Consider the following 22,468-nt stretch of genomic DNA (forward strand, 5'->3'; position numbering starts at 1 on the left):
ATAATGACTTAAAATAAAGCCATAAAATAAGCCATAAAATAAACCAAGTTTCACTCATCCCCTCCGTTTCTATTAATGGGCTGAAACAAACTAATGTATTTTGACAAGTTGAGAGACTCCAAACGCAGTTTGCTTGTTTTGAGGAATTGACAGAAAGATAGATTAAAGACTGTCAAAGCATCTCTGAACAAAACAGGCCTAAAACAGACGTTTCCATCAATAATTCAATAATAATTGAATTCGCATGACGATACAGAGGCCATAAGGACTTTAATAAAGAACATGCAGATCATTATGTAACCGCACTGGAAGTGAAAAATTAAAATCATCTGCAACTTCTGATCATCTGTGAAGATTTTAAAATAACATAATACATCACATCAAAATTGAGCTAATTTTTAGTATTGTGGTTCATTTGGTTTTATTGTTAGAATAGGCTACTTTCTCTTCGTATTTTCTTAGTTTAATATGTAAACCATCTGTAGGCTGATTTCCCCTCTAAAAGTGGTCTATTTTGTTTGATACGACCAGTCTAGCATAGCAGCACTGGCACAGCCAATGATGTGCATTTGAGGCTGTTTCACTGACCAATGGCAGATGAAGGGAGTGTTTAGGAAACCTGTTTGAAAGCAGTCCTTGTCTTTGAAATTACACAGAGTGCTAATGTACAAATTGCACACTTACCTTTCAAATAATGCACTAAGCTTTAAAAAAAAAAAAAAAAAAAACAAGTTGTATAATGATAAAACCACGATTAGTTGTAAATAACTGCTCAAATGTTACTAATATCTAAAAAAATACAGTCAAAATACCAGTCTTGTGACCCTGATCCAAGTCAGAATCATTAAAAAGAACCACCATACTGACAGGAAATCCTCTGCCCTCTCATAAGCTGTCAAAATGTGCGCCAACACAAATCCCTCACACTGACAGAGGCCAGTATTTTTTTGTACGAGCCGCACATTTGACTGTTGAGCGTGACGCTAACAGGTCACTTACCGGCATCAATTGAGATCCCAGAGACACACGATAGCCAGAAATTCCCAGAACACGGTGCTCTCTTTCTGAGACACGTAAGTTCAGGAACAACATAGGACACAGAAATCTAATTACCTTTGCAGTAAATCGTGAAGTGTGAACAAAACAGGCCAAAAGTGTGTTGTCAGCTGTTTCTGGAAGCCTTTTGGCAATACATAGGCTACCCCAAAAGTGGTAAAACCAGTGGACCAGAAAGGAGAACCGGTACTTTGTACTCACATCCAGTCATCCTAAGCAGGATTTAATGCTACACAAGTAGTTCACATACAGTAATTGCCATTCTTAGCCAGTTGGCTCTTCAAAAACAATCCTAAACACGACAGGCTCCAAACTTGTGTGGTAGAAAAAAAGGTCTGTTATTTGTACTCAATTTGTGTTTACCTGTTTGTTCAGCATCACATCTGTGATGAATGTGTTTAAGAAGTTTGTTGATATTAATATTTCTTGTTGAAATAGGTGCTGACTGAAACAGAATGTGTGCGCCCTCTTGCGGCAAACGAGGGAATTATGAGTGTCTATAAATCCCTATTCGGACCGTAATTGTTTCTCATGGGGACGTAAGTGATTTTCACCATTTACAGGGGGTAGTCGGTGATTTAATTGCCGTCCGAATCCAAAATGTCGGTGTTATCTCTCACCGCCCCCGTAAAAATCCCCGGCCGAATTACCTATTTTTTAACAAACACCAAGGTCGTGTGGTAATTCAATTGCCGTCCGAATCCACATCTTTAGAGTTTACGAGAAGAAATCGATTAAAAATTCGGTGTTTAAACCCTTTTTGAGCACTCCCGAACACCGTAACTGTTGTAGGCTACTCCGGTGTAATTTGCGTATATTTATTTTTGAAATGCTGGAAAGTATTTAAAAGAACAATACTTCATAACTGCTCCACCACAGCGACTGGGAGCAGAAGAGAACAGAAGAAAAGTACGTAAACATTCGAAATGGGTCTTTATTATGGCAGCAGGTATGCAATACAATTTTAAAATGTCTATTATAAACAGATATATACATAATATTGCGTATATACAACTATAGCGCGTCTATTTTCCCATTTTTAAAAAGGAGGTTTAAATGATGAAATAATAAATATTATTAGATATATTATAAAATATGCTCGGAATAATAAGAAATTTTACATAAGTATTTTTCAATACATTTTACTCAATAATAAGAATAATTTTGTAAGTAAAATTCATTTTAATTACAACAGACAAGCATGTGGCTGGTCACGTGAGCAGCGCGTTCCCGGGTTGGTTGGATCACAGAACTCGCTCCTCCACTGTGAATAAATCGCCATCTGAATCCATGAGTTTTATCACTGAGGTGATATGTAAATTTATTTTTACAGACGTCCATATGAGAAACAATTACCGTCCGAATCGGGCTACAGAGTGACATTGTGACCAGGTAATTTTACTATTCACATTTTAGCATTCACATGCACATGCACAAGTGCCTGAAGAGGTCAGAACCGCTATGACGGCGGCCATGAGGTAATTGTCTACAAAGGAAGAGAAAACGCCTTAGTCTGTGTGGACTACCAGTATAAATAGTGAATTATGAGTTGAACAGAACTGTTTTATTTAAATGCTGAACTGTAGGGCCGAGTAATGTTCCAACTTGTGTCTATGTGAGGACAGAAAATAACAACCAGAGTGGTCTGGCACCTGCTCCAAAACCTCGCCACTTGCTAATAACAAGAATAACCTCACCATGTTTTTCACTAGTGTATAATATTTGCATTTGGTAACGTAATTATGAATTTCTTTAGAACAGGGATATAAGGTCATCTCTTGTTTTGCATTTCTGTGGTCTCATGTGCCTTCAATCTAATCTAACTTGTTTGGCAGCTACATTGGTTAAGTAAAAACATGTTGCAGGGCTAAAAGATTAATGTTATATGTTTGACAGATTCTGGATTTCTCTGGACCAGCAGTTTTTATTTGTTTGTTTAGCTTGTCTTTCCTCAGTGCAAAACTGAACAGCATCAGACACTGATTTGAATCAAAGCAAAACGAAGAGAAAATAAATATCCAATGTACAGGTATGTATTTAATGCAAACTACAATGAATTACTGTCAAATGTGCACATATCATACCTGTACATTCATAATTGTCTATATTATATATTGTGTTTTTGCTATTTTGTACATTGTATATTTGTATATTATTCTTTTTATTATCGGTGTCCTATCCTGTCGCTGTCATTCTGTTGCACTGTGGAGCTTCTGTCACTATAACAAATTCCTCGTATGTGTAAACATACCTGGCAATAAAGCTCATTCTCTTCATGTATCTTCTACATATCACAAATGTATTTTCGTGTAAATGGTTCCCCCTGGTGGAGATGCTCTCCTGACTTGACTTTAGAAGTCTGGGGCCTTATTACAGAAATGAACTTAAAACGACATGGTTACTAAACACACAGTTAATAACACAGGATTCTGGATTTCATTTCAAAATCAATCAGTTTTTATTTGGTAAGGAAAACACATACATGACATCTAGAAAATAAATTCAGACCCAGCGGTCTACATTTAATTTCATCAATGTTTAACATACTTCAACAGTCAATTAGTAAAAAAAAAAATCAAATAAAAAAAATAAGCCAAACTCTTACGATTGCTGTGTTTATAATTCATTTATATTATTTTACAATAGAGCACATCAATCAGACATGGCAAAACTGGCAGCTGACAATGCGTTTGCTGTGCCAAACCTTAGCTGTCAAGCTTTGTTTAGATGGGCAATTGTTTAGACTGGCATTTCCATCTCAAATGCTTTTAGTTTCTTTAGTATGACCAGCAAATAAAATCAGGTGCCTGTACCATGATGGTGGCTGAACAAACTCAGGGTTACAGGATTAGTTTTGAGTTGACAAACCAGTCCAATCCAGCTTTGTTGGTACCATGAAACTGATCATAAACTTTCTCTGTCGACTCAGGCTTGATCCTGAGTTAATGGAGCGTGTGCACATGAATGTGTGACATCAGTAATGAGCAGCCAATCACATGCCTTAAAACTGTGATTCACTTCTTGTGAGAGTCGGTGCGATTCACTACCAAAGATTAAAATATTGAACAATATGAAGAATTTAAACACTTACACAGTGTGACGGTTCCCGTTACTGAATTCGTGAGCGCTTTGTGATTGGCGGCTCCACTTATGATTCACTTCAATTGGCGTCTTATTGAGTGCACCTGCTGCTGCGGTTCAGATGCCCTTTAAAAGGGATTACTAGCGGAGACAACGGCGCACTCGGATTTTGGACTTGGGATTTTTGGGTTGTGTTTGGTTTGATTCTTATTGTTTGAGCACTTTTATATCGCTACAACAGCACATTACATTAACAGCCAAGCACCCCGCTTTACACACTGATGCTGATGCGTGTGTCACTCCTTTTGTTGCTTCCCTTTTGAGCCAGGGGTTGTAACAAATTGGGGGCTCGTCCTCGTTTGGTTTTGTAAAAAATACAAATTTAAAATGATACTTTGGTAATTGGTTTTGGATGTTTTTTTTGGGGACGCATGCATATTAGCTCATATCCGAGATTAAGTCGTCGTGTAAAATCACCAGTTGGTAAGTACATATGTGCAATATTGTTTTGAACGATGAGTTTCCCTGTTAGGTATAGCGGCATGTTTCCTTTTGAGATGTGTCGAGTTTGTTGTTTTGTGTAGTGTTGCAGTGAACTTTTTTTGAAATCCGATATGGATGAATCTGTAACGGGTGTATCTAATTTGCAATCGACTTTGTCTTTTGAGCAGCAAAAAGAGCTACTACTTTTACAGATGGAGCATGAGAAATTAAAGCAACGTTCCGAAGGGAGTAAGCTGGAGTTGGAAAGAGCAAGACTTGAAGTAGAAACCCTCAAATTGAAACTTGCGAAAGAGGGTAAGTTGTCTAATTTTGGTGAGGGACAAACCATGTCTTTTTTTTTAAGTGAGGAACAAACCATGTCTTTTTCGCTAACTTCAAATATAAAACTGGTTCCAAAGTTCAATGAAGAAGACCCTGATATTTTCTTTACTTTGTTTGAACGCATGGCAGAAATGAGGGACTGGTCAAATGATAATTGTGTTGCTTTGCTACAATGTGTTTTAACTGGAAGAGCACAAGTAGTTTTTTCTTCAATGTCGGTTGATGACTGTAGGGATTATGATAAAGTTAAATCGGTGATTTTAAAGGCTTACGAATGTGTACCGGAAGCATACAGACAGCGTTTTCGTTTGCAGGAAAAAGAGGAAATACAAACACATTTAGAATTTGTCAGAGATTTGAGGAGAAATTTTAATCGTTGGTGTACAGCACTGGATATTACGACATTTGATGATTTAACTCATTTGATGGTGTTAGAACAATTTAAGAACACAGTTCCGAATCGTCTTGCCGTATATATTAATGAGCACAATGTTAAAACTCCTGAAGAAGCGGCGATGTTAGCCGACGACTTTGTACTGACACATAAATCTGCATTTGTTCTTTTCTTCATCTAAAAATGACCGTGCGTTCACGGGGAAATTTGACCCGAGTAAGGTATGCAATTACTGCCGGGAGAAAGGACACTGGAAACTGGATTGTCCAGTCCTTAAGAATAAATCCAACCGAACTATTTCACGTTCACCTGTTAAGTCTGCTGCTTTAGTGGCACCAGCTCTGTCTGAGGGGATTGGAAGGTTTGAAAATCAGAAACCCGATTTTGAATCTGTCTTCTTACACTCCTTTCATTACAGAAGGTCGTGTATGTTTAGTAGGAGAGGAGGAAATCCCTGTTAAAATACTAAGGGATACTGGATCGATGGATTCGTTCATATTGGAGTCTGTCCTGCCGTTTTCTTCGCAATCACATACTGGTGAGAGCGTGTTAATTAGGGGAATAGGACTGAATGTTCTGTCTGTGCCTCTTCATAAGGTGAGCCTTCAGTCGGAGTTGATTCAAGGTGAAGTTGTAATGGGAGTACGACCAGCCTTGCCAATTGAGGGAGTTCATATTATTCTAGGAAATGGACTTGTAGGTGAGCGTGTATGGGCTGACAGTTCTGTGTTCCCTATAGTTACTAATAATAAAAACTAAACGGAACCTAGCCACGATGCCACCTGTGTAGTGACTCGTGCAATGAAGCAGCGAGAGGATGAATTGATTAATCAAAAAACTCAGTTTAATAAAGCTTGCACTGATTTGTTTGTTCCTGATTTGTCTGCGTTGTCTTTTCCTGTGTCAGCAGAGGAATTCGGAAAAGAACAGCGAGCCGATTCCTCGTTGGATGCGCTCTTCCAGTGTGCTGTCACTCCAGCAGAGATGAGTAACCTTGCTCGTGGGTATGTTGTTAGTGATGGAGTGTTGTTGAGGAAATGGATTCCTCACAAAGGGGATTTTGTTGGAGATCCTGTTTTCCAGGTGGTGGTTCCTGTTAAGTTTCGCTGCAAAATGATCGAAATTGCACATGATCAATCAGGTCATCAGGGCGTACGTAAAACTTATGATCGCTTGTTGCGATATTACTTTTGGCCGCGTCTAAAATCTCGGTTTATATTAAGAAATGTAAGACGTGTCAGCTCACTAGTAAGCCGAATCAAGTGTTGAAACCTGCACCTTTGAAACCAATTCAAGCTGCTGGTGAACCTTTTGAACACATTCTTGTTGATTGTGTCGGACCACTTCCTCGTTCTAAATCAGGAAGCAACTATTTGTTTACTGTAATGTGCTTGAACACGCGTTTTCCGGCAGCATATCCATTACGTACTATTACGTCGCGTTCTATTGTGAGAGCATTAACTCAATTTATATCTGTCTTTGGTATTCCAAAAATCATCCAAAGTGATCAGGGTTCAAATCTGACTTCTCATCTTTTTCAGCAAGTTCTGAAACAATTGCACATTAAGCATAATCAGTCTACTGTTTACCACGCACAAAGTCAGGGTGCGTTGGAGAGATTTCATCAGTCCTTAAAATCGCTTCTTCGAGCATATTGTGTACAATTAGATCAAGATTGGGAGGAAGGTTTACCCTGGATGATGTTAGCTGCTCGCGAAGTAGTGCAGGAAAGTACTGGTTTTAGCCCTAATGATTTAGTCTTTGGCCATAAAGTGCAAGGTCTCTTATCTGTTTTTCAAGGGGTTGGGAAAGTTGCAGAGCCTCCAAAAAAATTGATGGCCTATGTTTTGGGATTCAAAAACCGACTTATGCAGGCCAGAGAATTTGCCAAAGTAAACCTTGAAAAACATCAACGAAATATGAAGCGACTTTCTGATCGGACAGTTGAACGTCGAGAGTTTGAACCAGGAGATCAAGTTTTGGTACTCCGGCCAATAGTATCTTCTCCTTTTGAAGCCAAATTCGATGGCCCGTTTGTTGTGCAACGTAAGTTAAGTGATGAGAATTATGAGGTTATAACTTCGTCACGGAAAAAGTCAGTCAAACGGTACCATGTAAATTCGTTAAAACCTTACTATGAAAATGAGACTAAAGCTGTACCGAATAAGATATCTGCGCATTCTGTACTTTCTTCTGTATCTGTTGGTGAGGGGAAGATGAGTTTAGTGGGGGAGGAAGAGGAGACCATTTCTCCTGATGATTGCGTGTTCAGTGGCTTTTTAAAAATTCTGAATCTTTGCAGAACTTGGAGTCGACTCTCCGTTATTTACCTCATGAGAAATGTCAGGAGTTGTGCCAATTGTTACATGGTTTTCCTGAATTATTTGGAGATGCTCCTTCGTACTGATTGGGTGCAGCATGATATCGATGTGGGGGACGCAAAGCCTATCAAACAGCGTTTTTATCGTGTTTCACCTGAGAAACGGGGAATAATGGAGAAGGAAATAAAGTATATGCTAGATCACAATATTGCTGTACATTCATCTTCTGACTGGGCTTCCCCATGTTTATTAGTAGGGAAATCAGATGGAACGGTTAGATTTTGTACAGATTTCCGAAAAGTCAATAGCTTAACTAGGCCAGACTGTTTCCCTTTGCCCCGTATTGAAGATTGCGTTGACCAGGTTGGGTCCGCCAAGTTTGTCAGCAAGTTTGATTTGCTGAAGGGCTATTGGCAAGTGCCTCTAACAAAAAGAGCCCAAGAAATATCATCTTTTGTCACTCCGTCCGGGCTTTTTTCTTATCAGGTTATGAGTTTTGGACTTCGAAATGCTCCGGCTACGTTTCAACGCCTTATGAACACAGTAATTTCGGGTCTTGAGGGCTGTGCTGTTTATTTGGATGATTTGGTTGTTTTTAGTGACAGTTGGGAATCTCACTTAAAGCGCCTTCGCAGTGTTACAACGTCTATCTGATGCGCGGCTTACCGTAAATTTAGCAAAATGTGAGTTTGCTAAAGCGACCGTGACGTACCTCGGTAAGGTGGTGGGGAATGGTAAAGTGTGTCTGGTTCAGGCTAAAGTACAAGCCATTCAGGATTTTCCTCCGACGACAAAGAAAGAGCTCATGCGGTTTTTAGGATTAGTAGGATATTACCGATCGTTCTGTTGTAATTTCTCCACAGTAGTGGCACCTCTTACTGATTTATTGAAAGGTAAGACAAAGTTTATCTGGTCCTCTAGCTGTCAACTGGCTTTTGAAAATGTCAAGTCCTTGTTGTGCTCAGCACCCGTGCTTTTGGCTCCATGTTTCGATAAAACGTTCACTTTGCACGTCGATGCCAGTAACGTGGGAGCTGGGGCTGTTCTTCAGCAGTCTGATGAGAAGGGAGTCGAACATCCTGTCAGTTTCTTTTCGAGGAAGTTTAATTCTTATCAGCGTCACTACTCTACCGTTGAGAAAGAAGCATTAGGTCTTATTTGGGCATTGCAGCATTTCTCTGTTTATCTTAATTCTAGTGCACCAATTGTTATATATACAGATCACAATCCTTTGACTTTTTTGAATTCTCTACAGTGTCCGAACCAGAGGCTGATCCGGTGGTCCCTGTTTTTGCAGTCTTTCTGCTTGGATATTCGTCATGTTCAAGGATCTGAAAACGTGGTAGCGGATGCGCTATCGCGCGTTCCAAATACACCATAATGTATTGACTGTTTTTGGTATATTATGTGATTTTGTGTCCCATTATGTTTTGTTACAGGTCTCTTTGTAGGAGTCCCTGTCTTATGGGGAGGGGTGTGACTGTTCCCGTTACTGAATTCTTGAGCGCTTTGTGATTGGCGGCTCCACTTATGATTCACTTCAATTGGCGTCTTATTGAGTGCACCTGCTGCTGCGGTTCAGACGCCCTTTAAAAGGGATTACTAGCGGAGACAACGGCGCGCTCGGATTTTGGACTTGGGATTTTTGGGTTGTGTTTGGTTTGATTCTTATTGTTTGAGCACTTTTATATCGCTACAACAGCACATTACATTAACAGCCAAGCACCCCGCTTTACACACTGATGCTGATGTTTTCAGAAATATTGTTAGTTGTTTTGTTGTGTTTTGTTTTACTGTAGTGGTTTATTTTTGAGCTTAATAAAGCCTTTTCTTCTTGAGCTTTACGTTTGCGTGCGTCCCTCCTTTTGTTGCTTCCCTTTTGAGCCAGGGGTCGTAACAACAGCAAGATGAAACGATTTATCTATGAAAGAGGAAAACATAAAGAATTATCTATGTTTATATTAATTTCAAATAAAAGCTTAATTATTACTATTAAACTAAATTGGCTTGTGTAATTGATTAAGGATTAATTTATATAATGATTATATAAATAATATAAAAAAATTATAAAAAATAATCATCTCTAAAAATCAGATGATTTTATCTTTAAAAATGTTTTACTACGTAGCGTCCTTTCATTTGGAGTAAGAGAAACTGGAGGAGTGGCTTTATTGCGTCAGAGATGTCACTTTTCTTGAAGCTGATTGGTCAAATTTCGGTTTGAGATCTCTAAACCAGAACATAACCTGCCCCGGAGCAGGTTAGCTGTGGAGCGTAAGTTACTATGGCGATGAACACTGCTAAAAGCCAAAGCACTTTCATGGTACCTAAAACCCAGAGTTGTCACAAACTAAACTGAAACTTACCTGGCTAGCCAGTAAACCGACTTCATGGTACAGGCCCCAGGTGTTAACAAAGCTGTACCTATTGTTTTTTTGCTGTTTATTGGAATGCAAGTCACCATTAGATCAGATTTCAAGCAGTTTTTCTCATCATTTGGGATGATGAAATATGATCATATGGGAAACAGCACATTTTTGTATATCCTTGAAAGGAATAGTTAACCCAAAAAATGAAAATTTGCTGAAAAATGCACTCAGGCCATCCAAGGTTATTTTTGGAACAGATCATTGGAAAAGATTTGAATAAATTTAGCATTACATCATTTGCTCACCAATGGATCCTCTGCAGTGAATGGGTGCCATCAGAATGAGAGTCTGAACAGCTGATAAAAACATAACAGTAATCCACACCACTCCAGTGCATCAATTAACATCTTGCGGAGTGAAAAGCTTTGTGTTTGTTAAAAAACAAATCAAACTTCAAACCATTGTTTTTGTACAAAATACGAGTCTTCTATTGTGAAAAGTCATCTTGTCTGAATCAGGAGAGAAATATGCACAGATTATGCCCCGTTTACAAGCGGAAAATAAAAAGTCCAAAATGGTTCTAAACAGACATGCCAGTGGATTTTGACGTAAGAGGACAACAGGGAATGGACTTTTTCACTGGAGAAAGCGTTATTATTGATTATGGACTCATATTTTATTCAGAAGCGACAGTTTAGAGTTTGCAAACATGCATCTTTTTCACTTTATAAGATGTTAACTGATGGACTGGAGTGGTGTGGATTACTTGTGGATTATTGAGATGTTTTTATCAGTTGTTTAGACTCTAATTCTGACGGCACCCATTCACTGCAAATGATCCATTGGTGAGCAAGTGATGTAATGCTAATTTCTCCAAATCTGTTTTGATGAAGAAACAAACTCATTTTGATCTTGGATGGCCTAGGGCAAGTAAAAATTCTGCAAATGTAAATTTTTGGGTGAACTCAAACTATGTAACATTAATTATAGTGAATAGTAATACTTTTGGAATAAACAGGTCAGATTGCATAACCTGAGAAATGTGTCGACAGTCAGAACTATAAAAAGTAAAAAGTAAAACCAAATCAGATTTGTGTGCATTGTGAACAAAGTCCAAGAAGCTCCTAATGGCATGCAGAGAATATAAAATTGAGCTGCTAACTGAATACTGAATCAGGATACAACTGTACAAATTAAAATATCTGACTCAAGATGATATTCCTCCTTGACTTCACTGCATGATGTACCTCTTTGCTGAGGTCAAGGCAACAGTCTCACCAACTATCTACGCCGGCTCTAAAGAAGCAGAGTTTGTATATTGTATTATATATTGTGATTTATGTATCATTACCTTTGATGTATTATCATTACCTTTGATGGCCTGTCAGGCTGATTCATCATATGTGGATTTGTAGCTTTCTTTGTTTTCTGGCATCTTATTTTTCCATAAAAAAAATGATTTCTTGTGAAAGCCTATTTCTGGTGCACGCAGAGAGTTGAGAATAGCTGGGTTTGAGTTTAAAAAAGGCCTCAGAGCGAATAAAATTAATATCTGAATACCCTTTGGAAATGGAAATGGAAAACTTAATGAATAAAGAAGCATTGACGATTCCATTTTTAATCCATTATAAGCTTTTTGTGCATTTTGGTGTAATGTGCATTAACCCACCTGTGTTGTGTTTAAGAGACAGAAAACCACACTGAGAATTAATCTGAGATTTTTTTCTTGGGTGATGAGCAAAATGTAGCCCAAAACCCAAGACAAGCCAAGCATCACTGCAAGAGAGAAGCTACTCAAAATCTTCTTCTTCAGAGGAGTTCTACGTGTACTAAATAGCAAAATTGTGTTATTGGTGAAATATATTGTCATAAATCTGTTTTGGTTGATAACTGATAGTGCTTTTCTGGTACTTACCTGTTTAAGTTAGGGTTGGTCCTGCAGATGTTGTAAGAGAAGTGCAGCAGTATTGCTGTGCTTGAGATCAGCATGAACAGTAATGGGAGCACGAATCCCCAAAACATGGGTTTCTTTATACTGAACTTCTGTTTGTGGTCCATTGAAGCCAGCCAGCAACTGCAGCAAAGAAGAGTGACAACTGAACCAACATTTCCAAAATCAATGTAATAATATTAAATAAAAAAATAAAGAAGTGAACTGTGAAGTTAAAAGTTAAAGAATATCTGTTACTTACAACTCTTCTTGTCGATAACCTAAAGGCTCATCCACATGGTAGGTGGAACCCAATGAGATACCAACAATTACAGCAGGCACACCTAAACAGGAAATGCTTTATAGATACTGATGGCATTGCATATTGGAGACATTATTTCATGGTTAGGGTTTAGTCATATGTTTGTGCAATTAATACCCAGGATGTATGGGAGGACAAACTAAGCAATAGTTTGCAATATTCCTAAAAAATATTGTTTAATAACAATTCACATTGTGGTATACACATTTTTATATAAAAGTGCTGAAAATGTCCTCTTTTTTTCAATTTTAAAAGCAATGCACACTGCATTAAAAAAAATTGGATCAATTTTTAAATGATTATTTAAAATACTGTTTTATCTATTATGTCTGCTCACTGATCTAGGTAACGTTCAAAAATAACTAAGGTAATTGGTTGGTTGGTTATGTTTCTTTACGCTGGTAGGAAAACACAATTGACCTATCGGTAAGCCCCTCCCCTTGAACACAGATGAGCCAATGGCAGTTGAGTATCAGTTGCACGTGGGCCAGAACTCGGACATATTTAGGTTTCAATGCCATAGAGAACCAGCACTCTGGTTGTCATAATCTGTTTACACTGTTCAAGCAGAACGTTAAATGATGTTTTATTAACAAGTTTCGCGAGGAGCACGATCAGATAATTAACCAATTTGGCACAGGTGCAACTCATTTAGTTAACCATTCTAACTAGCACAATACGTATATATATATATATGCAGCCTACCTACCTCTGTACTACGACAGTTTTCCGGCATCCCTCCTCCACCCCAACTCCTCACTCCTAATCTATTTTCATCCCATATTAGAGATAGGGGGAGTTCTCTGGGTTTGTGCCATATTCCAGGCTCGGAGCCCTCCCCCAGGACAGCACACCAAAATATGCTTACTATTTGCTATCAGATTAGATGTAAGGGTGAACTCGTGAATGTCATTTTATGTGTTTCAGCAAGGTATGTCTGGCTAAAACTAGCTAACGTTAAAGTTAGTGAGTCCATGCTAACGTACAAACCTAAATGGCTAACTGTTCTCACGTCATGTACGTTGTAGGTCAAAAACACATAAATGAAGGTCTACATTTAAGTGCATCTCCATATTAAAATGATTAAATGTAAATTAATTTAATCGTGCCCTGTGGTACTTGAACAGCGTTGATCCTGGAAGCCATCATCTGCGATCATGACGACCGTAACATGAGGCTTCTCCCACTTGCACTGTGATCTGTAAACCCTCGCTTAATCTTAAATTAATCTTTTATATATCCCTCCGTGGCATGTTTAAGACCCACTTGAATGCTCCTCAATGAGAGGTGGTCCTTCTGTGTCCAAAAATCAAAAAACGAAAACATCTTGGGACAAGGTTTTCACACTGACGGCTGTAATTGTAAGACAGTGAGCAACTTCGTTTGTTTGTCCGAGTTATAGGTCAATTAAATGGTACATGTATATTAATTTAACCCATAGCCTGTATGCCCACCTTTACCAAGAAGTTGGTCATAAATTAAACAATACATCAGTGTTTTGTGTTCAATGTCTCCTACCCCATCCAACCGGCATGGAGACCTTTGGAAACCATGAAGGTGTTCCAGACACTGAGTTTTTGAAGAGTAGGAACACATTAAGGCCGTACAGAGAGTTCCATGTGAACGTGGCCAACAGGAAGTACTGAAGCAGAGCTGTGAACGCCGTACAGGGTCCCTCATCTTGGTACTTGTGGTGGTCAGACTCAGGAACTATATTCTGGCCAGACTTCTTTGCTACATGCACATGTTGGATGGGGTTGTTTATGCCGAAGATGAAGAGAAGGTAGAAAACCGTCATGCTTATGCAGATGTTCACCACTAGCAGAGTAGGACTGCCTCCTCTTGACTTCCTGTGGCAAGTGCATGAATATAAAAACTGCTTCACCACTGCAGAAAGCTGTATGCTTAACAGTGTAAACTATAAACTTTTACCTGGTTATGATTTGGTACAATGCTGTGACACACAGTCCCACTACAGACATAGCACAGCCGGAGATGCTGATCCAATGCAAGGCTTCAGAATATTGATAGTTGATATCATATGCCTGCAGAAAATGACACCTGCATTAAATTCTAGTGGAAATGGGCTTTTAATCTACTGATACATTTAACTCAAATAAATCTTACCATCAGAATAGCAAAGTTTCCATTTTTGTGTCTTTCACACTTGCAAACTAAACCTCCCGAGGGGCTCTCAGTTTTGGTGCAACCGTCTGTGATCCAGTCCTGTTTTTCGTAACTCCAAAACACGCATGCAAAGTCATTGATGGACAATGTGGAATCGGCCTGAAGGATCAACAATGTATTAATTTATCAACACCATACTTGTACGGACCTCAATGTCAATGTATTTGATAACGAGGAACATCACAATGTAGTTCTTAAAGCGGTCATGAAATGCAGTTTCAGATTTTTATGTTTTGATGTTTCTCAAGGTTAATTTAAGTTTGAAAGTACATCAAAAAAGATTCAATATTTGTGAAAATGATCATTTTTCCATCTTCTGTTACCTCTTGCAGAAATAGAAGCAAGCACTGGCATGTCATGTGTTTTGATACTCGAGATGGCAAGCGCTGTTATTGAGCTCTATATGTTTGGCCCAAGGCAGATAAAATTGAAACATTGCCATCACAGTGACAATAAATGGCATTGTGTGAAGGGTTAATGATAGCAACAGTAACATAAACAGTAAAAAAATGTTCAACTCACATAATAAAAATATTCAACTCATGCAAACATTCTGATCTGGATATGTACTGAGCTTATTAACAACACCACGCTTTGTGTCTTTAGCCATTTCAGCCATGCATTTCTAATACTCAGACCTTCAGAAAGGCTATGCCAATCTCAGTTTGACTGCCTTCCTAAACATCTTTATCTAACAGCATATCACTCTTATGATTGATGAACAAACATGAGCTGGTCTCATGAGAACCAAGCAAAGAAAACCGGTCCCCTCTTGGCTTATATCGAAATCTACATTATCCGCTCGAACGCCACTGTCTCGTGAGTATGCATACAACAGTTAAAGGAAGCTAGAAATTGCGGGTTTATAAAGTTTTAAATATGGACATTTTTCACACAGAAATGCATTGATTCGCTGCAGAAGCCCTTTATTCATCTGAAAGAAGAAAGTCATATACGCCAAGGATGGCTTGAGGGTGAGTAAATCATGGCGTCATTTTCATATTTGGGTGAACTATCCTTTAAGGGGTGACAAATCCGGGTGTATCAGAAAGGTTGATTTATATTTTTAAACTGGGAAGTTAGTTATGAATTCTGAAACTTGCAGTGTGTGTTTATTGTAGAGTAACCTCCTATAATATACAGTATATGCAAATATTGATTTCATGACCCCTTTAAAAATAAAAGTTCTTTATTGGCATTGATGGTTCCATGAAGGACCTTTAACATCCTTGCAATCGTTCCATCCCACAAAAGGTATTTTATGGTGGGAAAAATTTCTTTAGATTAAAAAAAAAAAAAAAAATGTTATTCACATTTCACTTTGTGTACTTTCTAATTTAATTAAAACCATGCTGAGAGGGAAGTGTGATGTTGGACTTGCTGCTCACCGAAGATGTGACTGCAAACCAAACTTCAATTTCAGAATTGTCTTGAAGATTAGCGGATATCACTCTTCTCTTGGTATCCAGAGAAGGTCGAAAGCTTTTTGACTTGAAGAACTGATCGTTATTATAGAGGACAAACCCAACATCTTTACTAAAATCTACAGAAAAAAATGAAATATTAAAATATCATTCTAAACAGATCATTTCATGTGGAAGAATTACAAAGTACAAGAAGAGGAGAAGTAGTTATAAAGCAGAGTTTGAATCTAGCTTTACCTTTGAATGTGACATTCATTTGAAGGTCAACTTTATCGTTGTAAATCTCACTCTCTGTTGTATACAGTTTTATTCTGTCTGGTAAAAAGGCATCATTCAGCCCTAGAAAAATGAAGATAAGTATCAAACATATAGTTAAAACAGTAATATTGTAGATGTTTTCTATTTTAAAATATTTTAAAATGCAATTTAATCCTATAATGCAAAGCTGAATTCTCAGCATCATTATCACATGATCCTTCAGAAATCATTAATATCCTGATTTGCTGCTCAAGAAACATCAATGTTGAAACTGTTGTGCTGCTTAATATTTGTGTGAAAAGATCAAACACTTGCCTTTATAAGAGGTTAATTGCACTTTTTTTATTGTCGTTTCTCCCTTCAGTGACTGCACTGCCATATTCGGTTGCACTAACAATGGATTTGGTTTCTCACGCAGAGAGAGTGTCTGTAGAGTCTGTGTTAGTCTGAACAAACACAATCTGAAGTCAGACAAAAATAGTGCTCATGTTCTGCATAATATACTGTTAGATGGTACTGTATGTCAGTGGTGAAGCAGCGAGTGTGAAATGTTTTGTTACTGAGAAATTGCTTCATGGTCGACAGAAGAGTACTTCTCATGACTTGCGCTCAGGAGCTGACTGACTGTGGCGACTGCTGATACTGCAATATCCTGCACAATGAAGAAGAAAATGTCTCTCAAGGCAACTGTGGACGGTATTTAGTATTAAATGAAGTTATAGTGTGCGTGCTGTACCTAGATTAGTCAAATTAGTGTATCTGTCTATTTCATGTGAAGACTGAAAGATCTGACACTGACATGCAATGTTTACACTGCATATGGAAATGACAACATGCAAATTAAGAAAAAAACATTTGGATATACAAGTTGTGTAAACAGAGTGAAGAGAGAATGAAGAGTAAATAACGACTTACTATATTTTCCAACTAATCATTTGCATTTGAAACTTAACCAATTCAGCAATTACTATTTACTTTGAAGGCATATTAGTGTTGTTTGGAGATATACGAAGATATAATGTTGCAACAAGTCTGCTTGATCAATTACTAAATAAGCTTTTTTGTTTTTGTTTTTTGCACCCGTGGGATTGGCGCCTATAATAATGACTACTTTATATGCATTCCTCCGAGGTGAATAACCTTCTGTGGACAAGTGTTTAAGTTGAGCAAAACTTCCCATTAAAGATCAGGGTGTTAAGGAGGTCAGACAGTTAAAGATGATGCCAAGAAAGGTCAGAGTAGTATACTTAAAGTTATACTAAGTACTAGAATATTACATATTTGTTGAATGTAATCAAGGGTGTACATTTTTGCAACTGTTCTTTTAAACTGACTAATTGTACAGCTATTATGACACCTTTTTATGTTTTGTTAAGAATATATTTAATGCATTTGAATTGTTCCATCTTTTAGTTAATTGTATTAGTGATCATTAAGAAAATACTAATAATACACCTTAAACACTTCATTTATGGCCATGCAGATGGTGAGAATAAAGGCGTTCTGTGTTTAAGGTGTAACTACAGTAGTATTAGGTTAGTTATACAGTACAGTGCTGGGTAAAATAATGACAAGTAACTTTGAATTCTAATATCTGATTAAGGCTTATTAAGTACCGTAGTTTGTGGGTCAGAGAGAAGGGCCTGGGTTATTTTAGCTGCATTTGTGATGTTGTGGGGTGTTAGCCGTTCTGGTATAGATGTGAGGATTTGGGTACTGGAGGATAAGTCCTGTTTTTTTTTCAGAGTAGCTCCAGAAATCTTGATTTAAAAAAATAAAAATATGTTATGAAATCAGACTGTTTCTGCATTCATTTGAGGAAAATATGTTTTATATATTACAATCATTAGGCATAGATTACATACCCATGTATGAATGGTGTCCAGGGTCAAACTACAATTTAGAATTTTTGGAGTACTGAATAAGCGAGTAATTAGATTACAAAGGGCTGAAGCATGGTGCATGCCAGCTGAAGAAAAAAAAATCATACATGCATACTTTGAGTACATATTGTAATAAAAAGGAAGCAAGTAGAGAGACTTATTTACCATTTGTTGTTTCTGATGGACATCGCTCTACGGAGGAAGCAAACTGGCCTAAGACAGTTTTTGGAAAGGTTAATTTCATAGTTGCTGTGAAGGTGTTTTCAGGGCAGAAATTTGCTTTAAAAAAAGGAACAAGTCTGTTAGTAACCTTGAGACCTTTTACACGATTATTATACAGTATGTCATGCAATGTTTTAAATGGGTTTTACGAATGTTGCAGGTAGTTCCAGTCCAATCATCTGGGCAGAAGCAGATCCCGTTTTGTGTGATACCCTTGTTTTCACACAATAGACTCTGTGTGGTCACTGTTGTGGGCAGGGGACTGAATGTTGTACTGATGCTGTTGTTGGAATTATTGAGACACCATGTCTGCTCAAAAACGGCTGTTTACAGAGACAAAACGTCAGACAAAAGTATCAAACTGTGACAACTTGCCTTTAGTCTTGCTAAATCTGGTCCAGCATGCCAACTTATATTTTAGCCAAGAACCGACTGCTTAAACAGGAAAACCCATGATCCATTGTTGATCCATTATTTAATTTCAGTGATATGAGTGACAGTGATTGGCGACAGGTTGTAGGCGACATATGTTTAGCTTTTTGCAAATGCTGAGCAACTTTTGGGAATAACAACCAATAGGAGTGAAGACTGTCAGTGGAGCTCATGTCACTGTCTCGAATGCAAGCAAGACAGGTCAGAGAATTTATGGCACAATTTCACTTTTCTAAATGTTTTGTGTGTAAACACATACTGTAGAAAAGAAAGTGTTGGCAGTCTCGGTGAGTTTGATTCATATGTAGATAGTTATTGTTGATCAGTTAAATACTGCTGCATTTCATACTATAAGAGTTTCTTATGCATAATGTTCATTATTAGGAACAAGGAGACTGATAATTTTTCAAATTTGAATGACATTTTGGAATTTTTTTTTTTTTTTTTTAGTATGAGTGAGTTTATTAAAGCAATAAGCCCCAAGATGTTTATAATGAATTTATAACAGCAAAGGAGCATTGTTAGGCATGTGAACCATGTGCTTTATCAGAAGCAGCTCAAATAAAAATAGAGATTGGAACTGTTCTCATGTGCTGTGTTATTTACTTTTTAACACAATATGATATTTCCTCATATATAGGCTTATCTCTCAGTGGAGTACTCTTTTATAGTTTAACACTCTGGTGCTGCTTGCATTGCAGTCAAAAGTGACCAAACTCTTTTTATTTCAATGAATGAAATGAATGTACATTATTTAAGTTTGATATTGTTTTTTTATTGTTTAATATTTTGTATTGTATTGGGATTTTATGGCCCTAAATTATTACACCATTACACCAAAAGTCATTTCTATGGGTCAGATCAGATAGTAACTGTGTTTTTTTTGTGTTTTTTTTTAGCACTGTATATACAAATATATTACAGAGTACCCTACATGCAATTTGTTTTTATTTGTTTATATTGTTTGGTATTGTACATTATGTAGTCAAATTAGTAGGGGAGAGAAGAGCACATACACACACACACACACATATATATATATATATATATATATATATATACACACAACCTGAATTCCGGAAATGTTGGGACGTTTTTTTAAATTTTAATAAAATGAAAACTAAAAGACTTTCAAATCACATGGAACAATAGAACATAGAGAACATAACAAATGTTTAAACTGAGAAATTTTACACTTTTATCCACTAAATGAGTTCATTTCAAATTTGATGCGTGCTACAGTTCTCAAAAAAGTTGGCACGGGGGCAACAAAGGGCTGAAAATGCAAGACATTTTGAAAAGATTCAGCTGGGAGAACATCTAGCAACTAATTAAGTAAATTGACATCAGGTCTGTAACATGATTATCTATAAAAGGGATGTCTTAGAGAGGCAGAGTAAAGATGAGCAGAGGCTCTCCAATCTGTGAAAGAGTGCGTAAAAATATTGTGGAATACTTTAAAAACAACGTTCCTCAACGTCAATTGCAAAGGATTTGCAAATCTCATCATCTACAGTGCATAACATCATCAAAAGACTCAGAGAAACTGGAGAAATCTCTGTGCGTAAGGGACAAGGCCGAAGACCTTTGTTGGATGACCGTGGTCTTCGGGCCCTCAGACGACACTGCATCATTCATCAGCATGATTCTGTCATTGACATTACTAAATGGGCCCAGGAATACTTCCAGAAACCACTGTCGGTAAACACAATCAGCTGTGCCATCTGCAGATGCCTACTAAAGCTCTATCATGCAAAAAGGAAGCCATATGTGAACATGGCCCAGAAGTGCTGTCGTGTCCAGTGGGCCAAGGCTAATTTAAAATGGACTGTTTCAAAGTGAAAAAATGTTCTATGGTCAGATGAGTCTAAATTTGACATTCTTGTTAGAAATCATGGATGCCGTGTCCTCCGGGCTAAAGAGGAGGGAGACCTTCCGGCGTGTTAGCAGAGTTCAGTTCAAAAGCCAGCATCTCTGATGGTATGGGGGTGCATAAGTGCATACGGTATGGGCAGCTCGCATGTTTTGGAAGGCACTATGAATGCTGAAAGGTATATAAAAATTTTTGAGCAACATATGTTCCCCTCCAGACTACGTGTATTTCAGCAGGACAATGCAAAACCACATACTGCAGCTATTACAACAGCATGGCTTCGTAGTAGAAGAGCATATTCAGCATATGTTGCTGAATTGGCCTGCCTGCAGTCCAGATCTTTCACCTATAGAGAACATTTGGCGCATCATTAAATGAAAAATCTGTCAAAGCTGACCACGAACTCTTCAGCAGCTGGAAACCTATACCAGACAAGAATGGGACCAAATTCAACACCAAAACTCCATAAACTCATAACCTTGATGCCCAGACGTCTTCAAACTGTTTTGAAAAGAAGAGATGCTGCACCATGGTAAACATGTCCCCGTCCCAACTATTTTGAGGCCTGTAGCAGGCATCAAATTTGAAATGAGCTCATTTTGTGCATAAAATTGTAAAATTTCTTAAAAAATTGTTATGTTATCTGTGTTCTATTGTGAATAAAATATTGGCTCATGTGATTTGAAATTATTTTTTGAAATTCAATATTTCCAGAATTCGGATATATATACACACACACACGCAAAACTACCTTCAATATACATATATACACAAAAACTACCTTCAGTAAGAAGTTTACGTATATGGTTAAATGTTCAGTGATATTTTACAAATACTTTTTTTAAATGTTGGCGCACATTTTCCCCCATATAATGCCAATATGACAGCTAGTAACACAATGGTTGCACACCACTGTGATATGCAAATAGGAATGCAAGTGGTGCAAACAGGGTAGAGAGAGAAACAAAACATAGCAAGTGTTTTGCATTACTGTACAAACTCAGATAAAGCACCAAACATTTACAATCATGAAAGAGAAACAATATCCTGATCATTTTTAAATAATAATAATTACAAGATATTGTTTAAAATATACTCATTATTAATTATAATTAATATACTCAAAACTTTATTCAAATTATTTCAAGAAATTTTCAAGAAAATATTATTTTCTACTTCAAAATTGATAAAAGTGTGCTACACTTCGTATTTATTTGAGAAAGTCACTAGCAGTTTCTGAGTGAAAATTGTTTAAATTAAACAAATCCATATAAATCCACATCAAATTTTACACCTTACCTGAGGTAAAGATTAAGAGCAGCAGAGAGTAGTCCATTTCACATGTATTTGATATGACATTCATAAAATGAACTCTTGATGTTGTCTGGTTTATAAAGCAGAGGCAGGGCTGGATCATTGCTGGAGTGGGAAGTCCATCAGTCATGGAAACAACCATCCATTTACAATCAAATTAACGGTAATGAGAAGCTAAATAGACAACAGCACTACACAGTAATAGCATATTACATATTACTCAGTGTTATTCACACAGCACATACAGGGTTTGACAAAATAATGTGAAGACCCATTATTATGGGATTAATAAAATTTAGTAGAATACAGTGAAAAAGCACTATTGCTATTATATTTAATGTTTCCATTGTCTATATTCTCTAGTTTGTATAACAATGTAATATAAGTTGTGTTCAGCAGTGTTTAGCTCAAGCCGAGGGTGAATGTGTGACTTATCAGACTTCCAAAAAGGAACAATCATGGGAGCCCGTTTAGCAGGAGCACTTGTAACCTTAACAGTCCAATTGTTTGATGTTTTAAGAACAACAGTCTTTATGATTATGACAAAGCATGGCAAGACTTCATCTGCAAAAAAAAA

At 37.4% G+C, this 22,468-nt stretch overlaps 3 protein-coding genes across 27 annotated transcripts; 1 reads left to right on the forward strand and 2 right to left on the reverse strand.

Moving 5' to 3' along the window:
• The first annotated feature begins 1,842 nt into the window (after nt 1-1,842).
• LOC131531435 (uncharacterized) lies at nt 1,843-10,327 on the forward strand. 24 transcript variants are annotated; one of them, XM_058762191.1, is made up of 5 exons: nt 2,273-2,448; nt 2,953-3,085; nt 4,809-4,935; nt 5,775-6,056; nt 6,264-10,327. In XM_058762191.1, the coding sequence occupies exons 3-5, from the start codon at nt 4,833-4,835 to the stop codon at nt 6,623-6,625; spliced, it is 747 nt and encodes a 248-aa protein (XP_058618174.1). In that variant the 5' UTR covers nt 2,273-2,448; nt 2,953-3,085; nt 4,809-4,832; the 3' UTR covers nt 6,626-10,327. The 24 variants fall into 24 exon arrangements, 20 of the variants coding, with proteins under 20 accessions (XP_058618167.1, XP_058618174.1, XP_058618175.1 ...); XM_058762192.1 differs by having other exon boundaries at nt 2,997-3,085; XM_058762184.1 differs by adding an exon at nt 1,843-1,965 and having other exon boundaries at nt 2,390-2,448; nt 2,997-3,085; nt 4,809-10,327.
• On the reverse strand, nt 9,509-16,240 carry LOC131531438 (adhesion G-protein coupled receptor G7-like). 2 transcript variants are annotated; one of them, XM_058762200.1, is made up of 10 exons: nt 16,147-16,240; nt 15,874-16,028; nt 14,426-14,584; nt 14,231-14,343; nt 13,817-14,148; nt 12,239-12,320; nt 11,962-12,120; nt 11,716-11,875; nt 11,418-11,607; nt 9,509-9,598 (listed from the first exon to the last, which is right to left on the reverse strand). In XM_058762200.1, the coding sequence occupies exons 1-9, from the start codon at nt 16,163-16,165 to the stop codon at nt 11,431-11,433; spliced, it is 1,356 nt and encodes a 451-aa protein (XP_058618183.1). In that variant the 5' UTR covers nt 16,166-16,240; the 3' UTR covers nt 9,509-9,598; nt 11,418-11,430. The 2 variants fall into 2 exon arrangements, with proteins under 2 accessions (XP_058618183.1, XP_058618182.1); XM_058762199.1 differs by lacking the exon at nt 9,509-9,598 and adding an exon at nt 10,874-11,342.
• LOC131531029 (adhesion G-protein coupled receptor G7-like) lies at nt 16,239-22,253 on the reverse strand. Its single transcript, XM_058761582.1, has 8 exons — nt 21,877-22,253; nt 18,422-18,595; nt 18,216-18,329; nt 18,033-18,136; nt 17,784-17,927; nt 16,728-16,819; nt 16,536-16,613; nt 16,239-16,248 (listed from the first exon to the last, which is right to left on the reverse strand). Exons 1-8 carry the CDS (start codon nt 22,031-22,033, stop codon nt 16,239-16,241), a joined length of 873 nt encoding a protein of 290 aa, XP_058617565.1. The 5' UTR covers nt 22,034-22,253.
• Between the last annotated feature and the right edge of the window lie 215 nt (nt 22,254-22,468).

This window comes from Onychostoma macrolepis, chromosome 22, assembly GCF_012432095.1.
Source record: "Onychostoma macrolepis isolate SWU-2019 chromosome 22, ASM1243209v1, whole genome shotgun sequence".
NCBI lineage: Eukaryota > Metazoa > Chordata > Actinopteri > Cypriniformes > Cyprinidae > Onychostoma > Onychostoma macrolepis.

Excerpts from the sequence above, each read along its gene's own strand:
- LOC131531438 (XM_058762200.1), bottom strand. Across the intron at positions 11,876-11,961 it reads ACCAACCCTAACTTAAACAG|TACACGTAGAACTCCTCTGA; the intron begins GTAAGTACCAGA and ends TTTGCTATTTAG. Across the intron at positions 11,608-11,715 it reads GTCTCTTAAACACAACACAG|GGTATTCAGATATTAATTTT; the intron begins GTGGGTTAATGC and ends CCATTTCCAAAG.
- LOC131531435 (XM_058762184.1), top strand. The coding sequence starts at position 6,742 with ATGTGCTTGAACACGCGTTTTCCGGCAGCATATCCATTACGTACTATT.
- LOC131531029 (XM_058761582.1), bottom strand. The coding sequence starts at position 22,033 with ATGGTTGTTTCCATGACTGATGGACTTCCCACTCCAGCAATGATCCAG. Across the intron at positions 17,928-18,032 it reads TGGACACCATTCATACATGG|ATTTCTGGAGCTACTCTGAA; the intron begins GTATGTAATCTA and ends TTTTAAATCAAG. Across the intron at positions 16,820-17,783 it reads TCTCTGACCCACAAACTACG|GATATTGCAGTATCAGCAGT; the intron begins GTACTTAATAAG and ends TTCATTGTGCAG.